General features: G+C 36.8%; 1 protein-coding gene across 12 annotated transcripts in view; it reads right to left on the bottom strand.

Moving 5' to 3' along the window:
* The window catches only part of MBNL1 (muscleblind like splicing regulator 1), a 200,783-nt gene that overhangs the window by 109,937 nt on the left and 72,123 nt on the right, over positions 1 to 18,723 (bottom strand). Inside the window, exon 1 of one of the 12 annotated variants that reach the window (XM_060011446.1) lies at positions 2,165 to 3,323. The exons of the other annotated variants lie outside the window; for them this stretch is intronic. Coding sequence (XP_059867429.1) covers positions 2,165 to 2,170 — 6 coding nt within the window. The 5' untranslated portion in view covers positions 2,171 to 3,323. Of the gene's footprint in view, positions 1 to 2,164; positions 3,324 to 18,723 lie in introns of those variants that run through there. 12 annotated transcript variants of the gene reach the window in all.

Here is an 18,723-nt window from a genome sequence, read left to right as displayed (position 1 = left end):
ATGTCGTATATATTATGTTAACAACCTATACAATAAAAGCAGCTCTTGCTTGGGCAAACCTACTTATGTCCAGACAGCCGCTGTGGGTCAGATTTTTTTTTTTTTTTTTGCGGTACGCAGGCTTCTCACTGTTGTGGCCTCTCCCGCTGCGGAGCACAGGCTCCGGACACGCAGGCTCAGCGGCCATGGCTCACGGGCCCAGCCGCTCCGCGGCATGTGGGATCTTCCCGGACCGGGGCACGAACCCGTGTCCCCTGCATCAGCAGGCGGACTCTCAACCACTGCGCCACCAGGGAAGCCCTGGCTCAGATATTTTTATAAAATGAAATAATCCTTAAACTACAAAATAGTAAGTACTGCCCAGGCAGCTAGTAGTTTAAATTTGAGAGAATTGTGATTTTATAAGAGGATGAGGAATCTGAATTTCCCTTTAAAAATACTTCTACTGTATAAACGGTGCCTAAGTGTAGATGTTGGTTTGAACTAAAACTTAATTTTTTAAAACACAATCATGTCAATAGGATAGGTTTGCATAACGAAAGATGGAGTCCCTATGGTAGAAACTAAATGGAAGCTGAGCTTTCTTTTTAGTGTAATAAGTCTGACTTTAAATAATACATTAAAAAATCAATTACAGTTTGTTTTCTGACCTCTGTTCTCAAGCCCACTCATGAAAATCAGTTTCAACAATGTAAACAACAAAAACTAAAACATACAAACAAAAAAATGTGGAAGAGAAGATAAAAGACTGAATTACTGTTGCCACTTGAAATGGTAGAGTCCATTCAATTATAAAGCTCTTCAGACAGAATGGTATGTCAGGATTGTCAGTGAAAACAGAAAAATCGGTACTAGCTTTTTAAAACTAAACATTACATTGCTACTAAAGTATCTTCCTAAAGTAATGAGATAATCTAAATCAGTGTTTCTCTGTTGTTAAGCATCACAAAGGGAGAAATTTTTGACAAAGGTGCTTAGAACTGTATCCCTGCACCTAGTTAACCTTAACCTGGCAACATAGTAGGGGCTCAGTACATATTTACTGGCTGAACAGTGGTGCCACATGTGGAAAGGCACTTCTCAAAAGCATGGGGGTGGGAGGGGCAGGTTATAGTCAAATAGAGTTCTTAAAAATTAAAGTTAAACAGGGGTCTTCCTACACGGCTTGTCAGAACCTTTCTTATGCTCCTGAAAATTCCTAAACTTGATTGTCAACATTTTTCATGGAATACCTATTAATCATAGATTAATTATTCTAGAAAAAGTTGGTCTATACCTCTATGGAAAACTTGATATTTCTGCATCTTCTAATCTTTTAATGAAAGACACAGGTGAACTATAAATTGGCACATATTCATCTCTGTTATAAATTATAAGGTGGAAGAGATACCTATGTATTTCAAATCTCATAGTAGGCTTATCACAAATGGCTGCTGCTTTGGGATAAGGAAATTTTAGAGGAGAATATTTTGGAGTGAGAAAAATTGAGAGAGCTCATTCAAATTATTCGTTTCACCAATGAAGAAACTTGCTCAAGGAAACTATTATACATTGTGTTGGCAGATAAATACATTAGCAATGAAGTTTCTTTATTGCTAATGTCGAAGATTCATCCTGTGCAACTATCTGACTAATATAAACCATACCTTACTAACTTGCTTACATAATTATCTTGAAAAGAATATTCCTGGCAAGAATTTGTGTATTAAATAATCTCTTAATTTAAAATTCTATACTCTGTTGTGCTGAAAAAAAAAAGAGGGGCTCATTTACAATCGAAAGGGAAAATAACTGCTTTCATATACTAGAAAGTTTTTTTTTTTTTAAATCACTGGGGGTCAAATGAAAAACAAGAATGAAGATTAAATACTGCCTGAGAAATTACATGGGAAACTATACTCCATATACTGAGATAGCTAGCAAACTTCAGGATTAGTATCTTCAAGTAGTAAAGCTGGAAATGAATATGTTTATCTATGGAACATACACAGGATCACAGATCAGGTCACCAGTGTTAAAACTATGATTCCTTTCTAAAACAGTGTTCTGATATTCAGATTATCAGATGCCATTTTCCCATGGACGCCACCTCAATCCTTGACAGAGCGAACCTGCCCAAAAGGTATCTTAGTAAACTGGCTCCCCAGTTGCCTTATTCACTCACCAGCATCCATTAGCCAACTCCATGCTTTATCTTCAATAGATAAGATACGGCTTCTTCTTGCCATGGTGCCATGAAAAGGATCCAGAAGGTTCCCTTAAACCACATTTCCTGAGTGACTGCTGCAGCACCAAGAGTAAAGGATATGCCAGGTCAGCCACTTTTCCTTCCCAGCAATATTAGCAGCAGCAGCAGCAGCAGAAGCTGGAGCAGACCGTTGAGACCCAACTCCTTGCAGGATGCTAGCCAAAGCACTCTTGTATACTCTACACCTAGACAGAGTTTGCCCGTATGTTTGCACCTTCCCCACAGTGTGTCAAAACAGGTGTTTTCCTGTGATCATGCTTTAAATCTGCTCCCCAAACAAGGTGATAAATATACTGTTACTATGAAATTCTAAGTTTCTAATTCTATGGAAAACACATTCTTAAAGATTTACTTTATCATAAGGAAGCCTTGATGAATGCTTTTTAAATTTTCATTCACCTTTCCCACTCCTAAGAAGCAGGTAGACTGGCCTAAAATTTCCTGTTAATGAAAACACGGATGTTACCATATGAAACAAATGCCATCATGCAATTTTGGTCATTTCTTGCATAATATTCTATCTGCCTTCCTGGCACAGAATCACGTTTCACAAACGCTAATGTTTTCATAATCTTTACAACACTCCCAACAGATGGCGAAATATCAGGTCTCATGAACTTTATTTTACAGAAGCAACGTCTTTTCTGCCTCTATCTTTCACTCCCTTTTTGATGTTATTGATGAGTTGCTTTTCTTCCCAGTGGTGTTCAACTTAATGAGTGGCTAGAATATGGCTGGACAAAGAGAAGGTAACATCGCTAACAAAGCATTTACTTTACTTAACCGATTCATCCAGAGCTCAAATCCTACAGGTTAAAAAAAGCATCTGCAGATGTTTTTAAAAAATCGAAACAGTCCAACAAAGGATAAGTGAAAACCAGATTATTATTTTCCTAACAATTAGAAAATAATTATAAACTCCAAGGCATGTGTTCTCTGCACAGGAGAAAATAACAATTCTCATTAGCAAAACTGAAACCCTACATACACAGATTCTGAGTATACCATGTTGCTCGTGTATTAATACTTCATGTGTTCACTTCAACATCAAAATAAAAATCAGAACAGTAGTTAACACATATCACATACTCAAGTAGTGCCAGGCACTCAGTACTTTACATGTGTTATCCCGTTTAATCTTCACAGCAACTGCAGATCAGGTATTATTACGGCCCCATTTTGCAAATGAGAAAACTGAGGCTCAGTCAAGTTATGTCACAAGTTTAAGGTCACAGGGCTCGAAAGTGATTTGAACCCAGGTTGTACAGTTCCAGACCTGGAGCTCTTAAACATCTTGTTAAAACTGCAGCATCAGTTCTGGTTTTCATTTATTTCTGTACTGCAAGTTTACCTAAACAGCTAATATGTATACAGTACTTATTGTGTGCCCTAAAATTCCGTAAGTCCTTTGCATGTATTAATTTCTTCAAGATTCAAAACAAGCCAGTGAGGTAAATACACTCCTATTTAGTGGGGTAAGAATGTTAAGGAAGTCGCCAAAGCTCATTGGACTACTAAGCAGCAAATGTAAACTTTGGATCCAGGGAATGCAGCTCCTGAAATTGTGGTTTTGTGGTTTTGTGCCTACGCCTACCCTCTACTGCCTCCTGAAAGCTGACTGCATGTTAGATGAAAGGGGATAAGAAATGTCAGGTCTGGCCAGAACCCTGGTGGAAGGAGGATGTGCTATCCCGTCTCTTTTCAAAACCATATGTATAAAGTACATGAGCTTATACAAGACACAATTCTATCATTTTCCTTCATGATGCTTACTAACTTAAGGAATTAGCAAATATTTCATGTGATTCTCAGATTTTAAAAAGTCAAGGACAAATTCAGCTTTCACATTTTATTCCAATATATCATATCTTCAGAGGCACTAACAGGACAGTAACATTATTATCATCACAGTGTCAGTCATTCTGTTTTGGGGAATTACCATTGCTGACGGTCATATTTATATTTTATTCCCATCATTGGCAAATAAATGTAATTATGTGCAGGGCCAAGACAATAATTGTGAGCTTAGAGGAAGCTTCAGAAATCCAAGGTTCATCCCTTGAGATGATGGCTGCAATCAACCTTGGGCCAAGACACCTGCTTGAGTATTCAGCAGCTGAAACGACCTTCTTTGAATTAGCTCTTAAGGACACAAAGCCATCTGGGGAATGTCAGACAACTCAAATCAAGCACCTAGGTCCCAAGTGTAAGTCTGAAAAACCAATGAAGAATACTGAGACCAAGCTATTTCTTTAATTTGGCAGCAAAGCCTAACTCTCAGGATGAATTCTGGCTAGCTTTAGCTTTTCTGGCTTTAACCTGACATAAATTACCATAAGAATCCATGAAAAGTTCAGAGAGAAAATACAGTTATGGTAAAGGTGTCTACCCTCCGTCAGAATTTAGCCACCAGCTGTAAGAAATGCAGCCATTTGGCGACATTTAGCAGAGAGAAATTTACATACCCATGTGGCATAGCTTGAGGTGATGCATTGGAGTCTATTTACTCTCAATTATTTTTACAATCAGAAGTTTCCACAGAAGGAAGATGACAATTCTTTACCCCATTTCTAGACAACTACCTTCTCTGTAGAATTCGTTGGGAAGTGGTATTACATACTGTACCCACATAAGCTTGATTTACTCTTTGGCTGACACCAAGATTTAAATTTATCTCAGTGCCCAATGTTAACACCGAATTAACATAAAAGCTATTCAAAAATTTTTCAAAAACACATTCTGGAATTTTTTGGGTGAAAAAAAAATAATAATTCCATAGGCTTTTACATAAGGCAGAGCATAACAAATGATTTTATGACCTTGGCACTACTAAGTGATAGACTAGGAAGATCATGACTTGTTTATGGAGTTGTCCAAATTTTATATGAGCATATATATGTATATATTCATTGTTTGACTTGTCTATTGAAGTTACAGTTCTTACTTCTTGCTGTTAATGACGCTGTAATTAAAAACACAGAAATATGATTCTGATTTTTTTTTTTTTTTCTTTCAGTACGCGGGTCTCTCACTGTTGTGGCCTCTCCCGTTGCGGAGCAAGGCTCCGGACGCACAGGCTCAGCGGCCATGGCTCACAGGCCTAGCCGCTCTGCGGCATGTGGGATCTTCCCGGACCGGGGCACGAACCCATGTCCCCTGCATCGGCAGGCAGACTCTCAACCACTGCGCCACCAGGGAAGCCCTGATTCTGATCATTTTAACACACTACTTTTAGAAAGATATCAGTCAATAGACATTATATTTGTAGATGAATAAATTAACTGCTTCTTATCCATCAACTCCTACTGGGTCTACTCTCTTTTATTTAATTCCTTGAACTTGGCTTTATCTGCAAAGAAATATGTTAATAAGCATCAACTCTAGCCTGTTCACAGATCAGAACAGGAGGAGTTGCAGTGAGCTTCCCAGCTTCTTCTGGAAACTAAACAATGCACCAACTGTAACCAATCCTTAACTAAGTCGGCTAGATATGAACTGGTGACCTAAAAGTGAAAAGCTTTAATTGTGCATTACAAATTTCTGAGTCATTTTGTCCTCACAACTTTATGCTTTAAATAAACCTAAATGCTGGCTAAAGAAAATCTACAAGTATGACTTAGTGTTTCCAAACCAGGAAAAGGAAGGACTTTCAGCGTTTGAGATAAGGTTTGTTTTCTGGAGTTTGGAAAATAAACATTTCCTATGCAGTTATGCCTGGGAGAGAGAGAGAGAGAGAGAGAGAGAGAGAGAGAGAGAGAGAGAGAGAGAGAGAGAGAGAGAGAGAGTGTGTGTGTGTGTGTGTGTGTGTGTGTGTGTGTGTAAGGGTGGAGAGGGGCAGAGAGGGAGGAGAGAAGAGAAAGGTAGAGAGGACAGAGGGAGAAAGAGAGAAGTTTTTAGCAGTATTTGGTGTTCATGCAAACTGGTTATTTTGTGCTGGAATTAGAATTTACCTCAGGAAGTATGTGCACATGTGCCATGAAAATATTGAAATTTATCATAAAATCAACAGGAAATGCTTACCTGACTGTATAACGCATTTCTATGAATGCAATGATACAGAATATGTCCCATATAGTTGCACAAAATTCTCTCATAGGAGACTAAGCAAATTTTGTCCTGATGCCGTGCTTATATAACCTTAGAGATATCTACTTTCTCAGTAATTTTTATGTAATTTATTGTTTACTGTAGTTACTAAGGAATGGCCAAGGGAAGTAATAGTGTCATATTTGTCAAGTATAGATACATTTGTAACCTATCATATGACATTTTAAGTATCAACGCATCAGTAAGAGCTTCTACTGCAATTGTACATCTTCCCATGTGTTAGTTGGTTAGTTGGAAATGCGTCACACAAGCCTGTGCTCAATATAAGGATACAGGATTAAAATTAGAAAAACAAAATGCCACTTCCGGGTCTGTGTCTACCAGTTCACTTAATCCTCATTACACAACTCTGAGGCAGGTATATTATTATTCCCCTTTGACAGGTGAGAACACTCAGAGAGGCTGAAAATGTGTCCAGCAAAAGCTGTTCCATGAATGCCCTTAATAGAAATTAGGGATTAACAGGATTTCACCAACACACACACGCATGCACGCACGCACGCACGTGCACACACTTGTGGTTTCCTGTTTTCTGTTATAGGGACTGTTATATATATTTCATTTGATATATAGAGTTAAAATTTATACTTTCAAGAATTTGTAGAAATAATTCTTAAAGTATTTGGAGATCGCTACTCCTTCAGTTTACTGTTTACGTCAGATAAGTAAATATATAAGTGAAAATTATTTCAAACCAAGTAGCTTACATATTTTAATATGTCCAGAATGCTTTTATTTTGCCCAACACTTGAAAACAGCAGAACATTTGTTTGTTTTAAAAGAAAGCCATTTTCTTTACGCACTTGGACAGTGCTGTCTGACCTAAGCCAGTCAGCTTAGCCAAGGAGTAAACATCATTCTTCTATTTCTACAGGGTTCTCTTAATCCCTCACAGAAAAATTTCCCCACTTGCGCTTCTGTTCGTTGTTAACGTAAAGACTATATGTTGTAATTACACGAGACCAGTATCATCCCTTTTCTTTAAAGCCCAGTTTCGCCCTCTAATGAGCTCCTGTTTGTTATCACTGGTACTTCCAGTTCCACCTTCCTGTTTAAAATATTTCTTCCCCCGCTCCCCACTTTTTTTTTCCTTCCAGAAATGACTAATCTTCCTGTTATTCTACTCTGTCCATTTTCCCCCTGGTGTTCTTTTCATGTTGCGTAACATTTAATTTTCACCAACTCCTTTTAGAGGTTCACTACTATATCCTTGTTGCTGGCCTTCCATTTTCTACAGATTAAAACAGTCAATATTTATGGATGAGGACACTTGTTGGTCAACTTTCGTGCTATTCGGATTAAGCTATTTCCTCAAGTCAAAAATGCAACTGTTCTTTCAATTGACATAATACAAACAGCAATTTTGATCTTCAAAGTCAAGTCAGCTTAATCCTCAGTTACCAGATATCACAATTAAAGGGCTTGGTTTTTTGTTTCCTTTCAAATTTCCTGATAAGGTAGGTGCTAGAAAGCAAACCTAATATCACCGCTTTGAAAAATCTCTTGCCTCCCCGCACTTCTCCCCAACATCAGAAAACACATTAGCATAGACTCATAAGCAGAATGTAGTATTTCTCTATCTTTCTGATTTTCAACTGCAAAAAATACTTTTAATGATATGCCAGGAATCTGCCTTTTACCCTAATTTCAAATAATCATAACAGCTATCTCATACTGTCTGAACATGAGTGAAAGAGGAGATCTGAGAAGAGTTTTAGAATTACAGTGGTCATTTAAATAATATAATCTACAATTTTACAACATTAGTATCACATGTCTAACAAAACAATATAAATTATAGCCTCAGGTTTACGTAATACATTTTTCTGGTGAATTCAACATTATGTCATATTCACTGTCTCACAGTCACAGAATCCCTTAGAGAAAGGAGTGTCCTACTAGTCCCATTTACACTGGCTATTCATACAAGAAGATGTTCACAAAGCTTTAGAAGTTGTATGCTTTCTAAAATCCAAAAATGCCTTAAAAAATCCTGACAAAACACATTTTAATTATAGGAGATAAAGACAGCCATAAAATGTCACCCTCGGTTCCTGAAAATAGAAGTCAAATTAAGTTCAAATATTTGCTTATATTAAAATAGCACAGGATCTTACCACTCACTTTTGTCTTGGGGAGGTCCCCATTATTCCCTCTTCTTACCTTTCCAAATAATAAAAATAAAAACTTCCTCATTTGTCACATACAGTGCCCTGTATGGAAATACTTCATTTTTCTTTGGGTCAGCAGTCACAACTTAACTTTGAAATCTCTTTATTGTTCCTATTTTAGACACCAGGGCCAGGGTCTCTAAAATCAGCTAAAAATATTGTTCATTAAAATGTATAAATAGGACACCAAATATGATAGTAAGCAGAAACAGATTCATATACATGCTTATTTTTTTTAATCATATCATATTATAAGTAGAAGAAAAACCCAAAGTATATATTCTGTGAAAAAGCAGGGCTAGTGTCTACACCCCTAGTAGCTAGCCTAGCACAGTGTTACCAGAGAGAAAGATGATCAATACATATCTTCTGAATGAACAGATTCAATCATATAGAGGTATATTTACGGTAAACAAAAAAGGAGGGAAAGGGAACTTTCCATGGGAAGTAATGTTATCAAAATGCATTCATCAAAAAAATGATTAGGAGAAATAATCCAAAGAATTTCCTCAAGGGAAATTTTGTAAAAATCTGTTAGAATCCTTTGAATAACTATACTATATTTAGATCTTATATTAGAAGTTAATGTCTGATTCTGAAAATTGGTAAATAAAAAATCACGCAGTTTCTCCATCTTTTTGCTATAAACTGTATTGTGGAGTTGCCAATCAGATACTAAGGAAAAGCTCTTTACAGAAAGATTCCAGATAATAAATGCAGCAGGAATAATATAGTTAAAAGTCAGCGTTTTGCAATCCCTAACAAAATCATGGCGCTATGAAATGATCGACAATGGAGTGAAACCACTAGATACAATTTTAATGGAGAACTTTATAGGGATTGGCTCAGGCTCACCTGAACTTACTGATAGATTTCAGCATCATTAGAAGTGGAGAGAAATGAAATTATTCCCTCCTGATGTGATGCAATTGGAAGTACACAGCACCATCTGGGAAGTATTCTCACCAAATAACAGTAAGTAGCACTAAAATTAAACTCAATTCTAGCTTTAATTTCTAGTCTACAGAAAATAAGGGTGATAGAGGAACAAGCTAAATGATACTACTATAGGGAAGCAATTAGCTAAATTCAGAATCTCAGATGTTCTCCAGGACAATGACCTGATTTTTTCAACTAATAAAGACATGGGGTGGGGGAGTGGGGAAGAAGCAGGAATTATCACAGATTAAAAGAATCTTAAAAGACATAAAATCCAAATAGATGTTGTTTAGATGCACATCTGACAATTTTATTTAGATGCTCATTTGAGCAATCTACCTGTAAAAAAGATGTGCTGTGACAACTGGGAAAAGTTGAATGTAAAGTGGGAATTAAGTGATATAATGACCATATGACCCAGCAATCCCACTACTGGGCATAAACCCAGAAAAAAACATAATTCAAAAAGACACATGCACCCCAATGTTCATTGCAGCACTGTTTACAATAGTCGGGTCATGGAAGCAACCTAAATGCCCATCGACAGATGAATGGATAAAGAAGATGTGGTACATATATACAATGGAATATTACTCAGCCATAAAAAGGAATGAAATTGGGTCATTTGTACAGACGTGGATGGACCTAGAGACTGTCATACAGAGTGAAGTAAGTCAGAAAGAGAAAAACAAATATCGTATATTAATGCATATATGTGGAACCTAGAAGAATGGTACAGATGAACCGGTTTGCAGGACAGAAACAGAGACACAGATGTAGAGAACAAATGTATGGACACCAAGGGGGAAAGCGGTGGGGAGAGTGGGGGGATGGGATGAATTGGGAGATTGGGATTGACATGTATGCACTGATGTGTATAAAATGGATGACTAATAAGAACCTGCTGTATAAAAAAATAAAATAAAATTCAGATATAAAAAAAGAAACAAAAAAAGTGATATAATGAAATTATTGTCGATACCGATAGATTTGGAAATACAGTTATACTTAAAACAAGCTATATTTAAAACAAGTTCTTAACACATAAAGTTCCTACATACATATAAGCAAACTGATAGGACAGGATGTCTGAGAGTTGCTTTAAAATACATCAGGAACAAAAGGTATGTGGAAAGTAATATGTGAAATAAGACGGACAAATGTTCACAGAATGTTCACATGGATACATCCATAGAAAATGCAGATTGATACATACACAGAAGTTGTTACAGTATTTCTCTAATTTTGTGTATATTTAAAAATTACCACAATAATTTTTAAAAGCTACAAAAAAAAAAAGGAAAGCAAAAGAGAACGGGTTGTTACTGTCTAGAAGAATAACCAAACTTTCTCTTATATTTTTAACTCAGAGTCACAAAACCTGGTTGACAAGCTAGGCTTTGCTTCTTCAAATCTGATCTGGCTGACCTAACTCAATTCATTTATATCTGTGAACATAAATATCTGTATCTGTAACAGGGAAAACAATGATCTTTCCTACTTCAAGATCATGTATATATGAAAATAACTTGTAAACTTAATTTATATCTATACAAATATAGATCATTATTAAAATGCTTTCTTGTTCACCTTCATGTCACATGTGTATATTATCATCTCTTCAACGAAGTAATAAGGTCTTTATGAGCAAAGTCTCTAGCTTATTCCTTCAACCAACAAACATTTGATCTTTTTCTATGGGGTCTACTATGTAACATGTATTTCACTAAATGACGAGAACACAAAGGTGGTAAGTCACAGGCCATGGACTCAAATCCAGAGAGGGAGGGAGATGCATAATTTTGATTAATGTGCCAAAGACAGTTATAGGGATACGAATTGGGTGCATTACAGAAACGAGGAGGCAGGACAATAGCATGGCCAGGGCTGGGGTGAGGAGAAGCTTCCTAGAGGAGGTCATGTCTAAACTAAACCTAAATATGAAAAAAGTCTGCAAAACTCATATAGGAAGAAAAAAGTTCTCAGCAGAAAGAAACAACAACACAAACAAAAATAGAGGACATTAGGTTGGAAGAGCAAAAGAGGAAGGCTTTTACCACAGGGCACTATGGCTAACACTCATTGTTAGAGGCACTGAGTCTCAATCAGTGACCCACTGGACTCAGAAAAATGCTAAGTACTTAGTAAGGGATCAATCAATATCTATTCATTAAAGTACAGAGAGATAAATGGTAACACTACTTGAGTGCTCATTGTACATCAGGCATTTTGCTAATATACTGAGATAAGTGTACTTCTTACTCAACCTCACATCAGTCCCAGGGTGGGTACTGTTACTATCCCTCTCATACAGATAAGGACACTGGGGCACAGAAAGGCTAAGTAACCGGCCCAGTCACTCAATTGGCAAGTGGTATAGGAAGAAAAAATCTGGAAATAAATAAAACAGCAGAGAAAGAAAATATCTGGAAATAAAATTCTACATGGATATTCCATATGGTCAAACAATTTTTTAAAAAAGAAGAGACAATTCTATAAACAGTGGGTGCTGCTAAGTGTTTAAGAAGTAGCTCTCTGGGGAGGGAATTGTAGCATTTGCCAATTTCCACAGTGTAAATCCTCCTACCATGGCCAATTTTAAGCTGCCAATACGACATCACTTAACCTGGAGTTGGGAACAGGTCTTATGTAAGCCAGTCCCCGCACTCCACTGGCTGCAGCTTTCAACAAGCTATACAGGTAGAGAGTTAAATTAACAGGCTAATCATATGACCAGGAGGTAACAAGTAAATCAAAGAAAAGGTGCCACTGCTATCTCTGTTATTTACAGGACCCTTGTATATAAGGAACAGACAATTTATATTTGAAATTATTGAGCTCCTAAGGAGTATAATGAAATATATGAAAGACAATGAGGATGAACAAGTAATTCATAGAGGTTCCTCAAGGAAACATACATTTTATATGAATGACAGAGTTGACATTAAAAAAAGTATTCTTTCTATGTGATTAATGAACAGTAATTAGTAAGTGATTCCCTGCTAAACTATTCCTCCCTCAGGGAGCACACAAGAGGATTTATTTCTAACTAGAGAAGTGGAAAAATGAAAGCACAGTTTAAGGAAACTATTTGATTTGGGTCAGCAACAGTCATTGCAACCAAAAGGAGGGGCGGAGGATTATTTTTGCATACCCTGTGCCTTGCAACCTACCTATCATATAAAAGGGGTTGAATGATACTGATAAGGAAAGAGGAAAAAAGCCAGTCCCTCACAGATCTAGATCTAGATCCAGATAGATATTTCTATACACAGGTATGTGTATAAAAGGGAGTCCAAATTATTAATATTAGTGTATGTACACCACTGCTTTGAAAACATTCCTTTAGGTTATCTATTTAACAAAGCATTGACTAAATAAGCATAGTTAGATGAATTTTATATTTATATAAAAGAGAGTTAGAATTATTAATGTTTATATATTGATCCTATCTCCTTATAAAGTTCCTTTATCATTTAACAACAGTGTCCAATAAATATATCTAGATAAATTATAAATGAAATATAAAATCTATTTTTCACACAGAATGCAAATAAATGCTAAAGAAAAGCAGCTGGTGATTAGCAAAGCAAAAAAGATAAATTCTACACAAATTTGTTTAGAGGTCTGCCAACCTTAAACCAGTATGTCCCCTTTTTTTGGCATGTGGCATGTTACTGAATCTGGCTCTTACGAATCCGCAGCCTATCTATTAGTTAACAGAATCCTGACGTAAACAGACTCCCTAGAAAAAACTGCAATTCATTAGTACTGTCTTTTGCTATTTAATACATATGCAAAACAAAGGCAAAAGATGCTTCTGAGCCTTGTTAGAGTCTATATAGGTTGCTTTCTGATGTTCTTCCTGTCTCAATAGTAGGTCCCAGGCATCTTTTATTGGGTCAATTTAACTATTGATTTCTACTCATAATGCTTATCAACAGCAGAAAAATGTCACTTTTTCAGTCCACTGCCTTAGGGCAGAAAAATTCACAGAATAAATGCTTAAAAATGAAAAAAAAAATCAATCAGCAACACTGTTATCTAATACATAAAATAACTCCAATAACCAATTTTGTTACCTAACTAAATTGACATTTTTCAGCCCAGTTAGGAGACTGGCATGAGACTACGGGTATATATTTTTTTCTTTGTGATATCACAATTAGTTGAGAAGTGAAAATTCAAGTCAAGTGATTTTAGTGTTCTACATACAATGCTAGTTTTCATTTCCCTTCAAAGAGATGTCAATTTTTAATGAAATGTGTGGTCTAATTTACAACTGTAATGACTATAATTAGCTTAATTGTCTTTTGAATCTTAAGGGTGGGGCAAGGAAGGTCATGGCATGGGTCAGGAGCTACTAGTTCAGCTGCTATTCTGCATTTCGTCCCATTTTAAAGTCAATGCAAGTAAAGTAATATTTATTGGAAGCTGACCATGTGTCAGGCCTATGGGTAGGCACTGGAGATTCTAATAACTAAGGAATAGTCTCCGCTTTCAAAAAGCTTCCAGACAGAGGATGTGGAGGTCAAAAGCTAACTACAATGGTCTATCTATTTTAGGAGTATGACAGAGTTCTAATGTATCTCTCCTGTCACTGCATTTTTATGCAGTAAAATCACCTAGGAAGTAATGTGTGTGTTTTCATATTTCTGTGCCATGGTTAATACTACCTGGCTTACTAGAATCATACCTAAAACCAGAATGAATAGGCTTTAAGTTAGGGATTAAGCGATTGTTCCTGGTGATACTGGTTCCTGGTAAAATCTGATCTGTCCAGATTTACAAAAAAAAAAAAAAAAAAAAAACTCAAGATAAAACAAATATCACCATCTCTTCCAATTAGTTTAAAAGTAGATCCAACTACGTGTTCTTGTGAAATTAACATGTTACTGTGTGTTATACAAATAAGAAGCAAGACTTGAAATACAGATTTACTGATTTAAAAAAAAAAAAAAGCTACTGAATGTTTTGGTGACGAAGCATGGCACACCAGGCTCAATCGGCCGTCTCTTGAGCATTTTACTTACTTCCCAACTTGCAAGATTAGGAAATCAAACTAGCCTCATAATCATCAACAAATACAGTAGATGTAGTACAAAGGTGTTCTCTTTTGAGCACCATATGAAGAGGCTCACTGATGAAGACAGTAAGTATTGCTTATGCCGCGGGAAGATACTCTACAGAGCCCGTATCTCTTTAAGATTGTTATCAAGGCCTTACCTTCCGTGAAAGCACACTTTGCAGAAAAGCATGCGAAATCTAAAAAAATGGGTCAGCAGAACTTAGTCTCCAAGGAGACAACATTTACAAATTGTGAAGCTCCTTGAAGAGGGCCACTATGTCTCAGGAAGTGACTGTTTAAGTGGAGACTGTAGCATTTGTTACCAGCTACATAATTACTCCACTCTAACCCTAAAGGGCCTGAAGTACTAAATTTTTAATCCCTCCTAATGATTCTCTTCAAAGTGGATAAATGTAGGTTTCTCCTCAAATACTTAATTGCTAGGACGACTGGCATCAACACAATCTGGATTGTTTTTGACTCTCCAGAACTTTTTTTAAATAGCTCGTCACACAGCTCCTAAAAGAATTGTTAGAGGGAAGAAATAATGAGCAAGGTACTAAGTGGTAGGGCCTAGGCATTTATACTTTTTGGAAGCTTGGACTCTCTTTTCTTCTTCAGGTTTAAGATATGCAACACTGTACAGGTTTCACACTGGGAAGCCAAAAAAATTTTTTCCCTAAAATTGGAGTGTGGAGAAATTTAAGTGCAACAGAGATACATGATCTCCAGACAAATAACCTGTGTCTTTGTTACTGTTATGAGTTCTACAATAAAAACAACAGTAGTTATAGTTGCAGTCTGGATCCCAGAATGTTCCCCTCACAATAAACACCAACGCCAATCAATGCTTTTCTCGATATTCTCAGCAGAGTGAAAGAAAAAGGAAAAACAAAACACCGATGATGTTGCTACCCTGGTAGTATTGCTTCTCCCCATTCAACCTTTGAAGAATGAATACTCTTCTACCTAAGCGTGATACTTTCCCAACAAAGCACTCTTACTAACAGTGAGTTAATATTGTTACAAAAATAACTGTGTATTGTGCCACTGCCCCGACCCATTATCACTCCCCTCTGAGACATGGGCTATCTATAAAGCCACCGTTATCAGGAAGCCTGACCAGGTCCCTATGTGCTGCCTGCACAAGATAACATACAAAACATGGCAGGACAGCAAATAAAGGCCTGTTCCAGAGACTTCCATCAATAGAACATAAACAGTCCATCAGAGTGTCAGAGAAGTTTAACTGGATGAGTCCTACTATAAATGAAGGGTGTTGGATTCCTTAGAGAAATAGTTTATGACTGTTTATATGTCACTATCCAACAAATGTCCTATTACATGAAAAAAAATTCTCTAACAAATTTGAAAGCACATAAAATCTGCTCACAATTATCGACCATGGTCAGGAAGAAACACTGCTTTCAATTCAATGAACACTGAATGCCAAGGACATTCAAAACACCATACATAGAGCGGTGATGAATGTAAGCCTCCCATTCTTAAGGAGCTTACAAAATAGTGGGAAAAAGAAACATGAAAAATGAACTATAAAATCAGGTATAATGTGATTTATTCTGTAATACATAAAATGGTAGGAAAATGTAGAGAAGAAAAGTTATTCATGAAGTATGTCTCATCTGATAATCACTGTATAATGCGGGCCTCTTATGAGTAAGAGCACAGAGAGAGAACTAATAACTAATCTGTCAACTGCAACCACAGGTTGACTTTAGATGCAAGTTTAGCCAAAAAAAAAAAAAAAAGGATTCTGCAAAAATCAATTGGCTAGGGCTTCCCTGGTGGCGCAGTGGTTGAGAGTCTGCCTGCCGATGAAGGGGACATGGGTTCGTGCCCCGGTCTGGGAAGATGCCACATGCCATGGAGCAGCTAGGCCCGTGAGCCATGGCCGTTGAGCCTACGCGTCTGGAGTCTGTGATCCGCAACCGGAGAGGCCACAACAGTGCGAGGCCCGCGTACCGCAAATAAATAAATAAATAAATAAGGCTAGTAGGTTATATTCCAAATTTTAAATATTAACCTGATACTGAAAAATCATAATAATCAAGGGTACTTAATTAGCCAGGATATTACAATTTGAAAGCTGGCAACCATCTGTGAATGACCATAGAGTGCCTTTTTTTTTTAAGCTGTATTGATTGTATTTCTATTCTTCAAATTGACATAATAGCTACTCATGGCTTAGAAATGAGATTTGCAGCCTGTCCTTCCAAAGATCTATGCAGTAATGATAAACCCAGTAGTTGGAATCCATCAAGCTCACACTGAGCATTGTCACTGGCAGAAAAGTTGCTGCTGGACAATGCATCTTTTCAAACCACCTGGAATAGAATCTGTAAATCCACAAACAAATGATTTTCCATCGATCAAGTCCTATTTTCATTCACATGCAGTTTAGAACCACAGAGTGGAATACATTTGTAGCAACCTGATAAACCTAAAACATTGAATCTTTAAGTTTATGATGATGCAGTTTTATATGTGCTAATGGAATTAAAAAAGTTCAAAAAACAGAATGGCCAACGTGCTGCCAAGGTGATGGAGTTAAAGTATGTAATGGTGTTAAATAATTTCCCGTCGAATTTCAAGACCAACATTCATTAAATAATTGGAAATGCATGAAACAGAATCCTTTTAAGGAGTTTTGTCATAAGATAAACACATCTTAGTGATCAAATCACTTCCAGAATGCTGGTAACTTGAGATTTCATTTTTCTTCCAACAGTGACCTGTTTTTCTCTAGAACAGTTACTAAGAAAAATATTTTTCAGCTAGTCATAAGAATGACTTCCTTAGAAGCCCTTTCCTTTGTACTATTAAACAGTCTGGAAAATTGCTTGCTTGACTCATTCATGCTGTCAAAATATACTACAGGCTAAGGCTGACCATCAGTTTTCCCTGTTTCCTAGAACAACGCATATAATTTATGCATGAAGTTCTAAAGTAACGGCATCTGGAGTTTTAGCATCACTTTCATGTATTGATAGTTTATAAAACTATATCCACCCAGGCTAGTCTAATCATTTGCTGTGCCTGAGGCTGCCCGTAATGCAAGCAAAGTTTCGTTCATTTAAATCCACGATCAATCAGAAATTCAAAGAGAAGATACTAGAATTATTTGGAGATTACTCTATTTGCAGTTGCTTGGAGATAATGAGATGGAATAAAATATGCAAAATATGAAATTCTTTACAAAAATAATTATGAGGTCAACCAGGTCATCACTGGAACTCCACATTTGTTGATATACATTGTAAGAATCTTAAAAGTAACACTTCTTCTTTTACCAACTGTCTATTTTATTATAATTAATAGAGGAGATAGAGCAAAATGGAAGATACGTAGCAAAAAGGAACCCTGCTAATTACAATCCATTTTTTTTTAGGGACCAGAAGTCATAGCGAGTGTTATTTAGAGAGAAAAAATTATTTTTGAATCTGAAAGCTAGCAGGGACATTAATGAAACAGAGTGACTCCACTCTACCTGCTAACTATGAATAAGAAATTAAGTAGGTGAGAAGGTTATTTCATTTTTTTTTTTAAGTCGCGTTTTCAAATTTATTGACGGTGCTAATCAAAAAGCAAAGTCAGCTCTATATGGGGAGTCTGGAGCATGTGAAGATCTCCAGATGGTTTTATCCTCGGGAGAAAAATACATTTTCTATATGGACTGAGAAGTCATGGCAAAAATACTACCTTCCCTGAACCTCTCAGCAGTATTCAAAGAATGGTTGTTAACCATGAGCCTACAGCTTTTGAAAATATATACCTGGCCATGTCTCTTGGTTTAGAGATTCCAACTGAGTAGGTCTAGGTGGTGGGGCAAGTGGTAGGGGTAGGGAAAGAATATACCTGCCAGGTCTTTTTGGCTTTGCGCAGAAAGCCTGGAAAAGCACCTGAGATGCTATCTGGCACACAGCAGGCATGCCACGTAAGCTGTTGACTCACATGGAATTAAGTGGGTCCTACTGTTAGTATTGTGGATAACTAAGCAAGGGAAAGGTTTGAGTCTAGCAGGTATTCATAGCAAAATGATCCAACTGGCACCATCTCTCGTACACTCTCTACTTTCAATGCTGAGCTTTCACAATTCTACAAAGTTCCAAACTGGCAGGTCCTTTGAGGACAGGGTTTTAATAGGCATTTCCAAAAAGCCAGTCATAATT

This window comes from Delphinus delphis, chromosome 4, assembly GCF_949987515.2.
Source record: "Delphinus delphis chromosome 4, mDelDel1.2, whole genome shotgun sequence".
Taxonomy (NCBI): Eukaryota; Metazoa; Chordata; class Mammalia; order Artiodactyla; family Delphinidae; genus Delphinus; species Delphinus delphis.
This window is presented reverse-complemented; position numbering and strand designations above follow the sequence as displayed.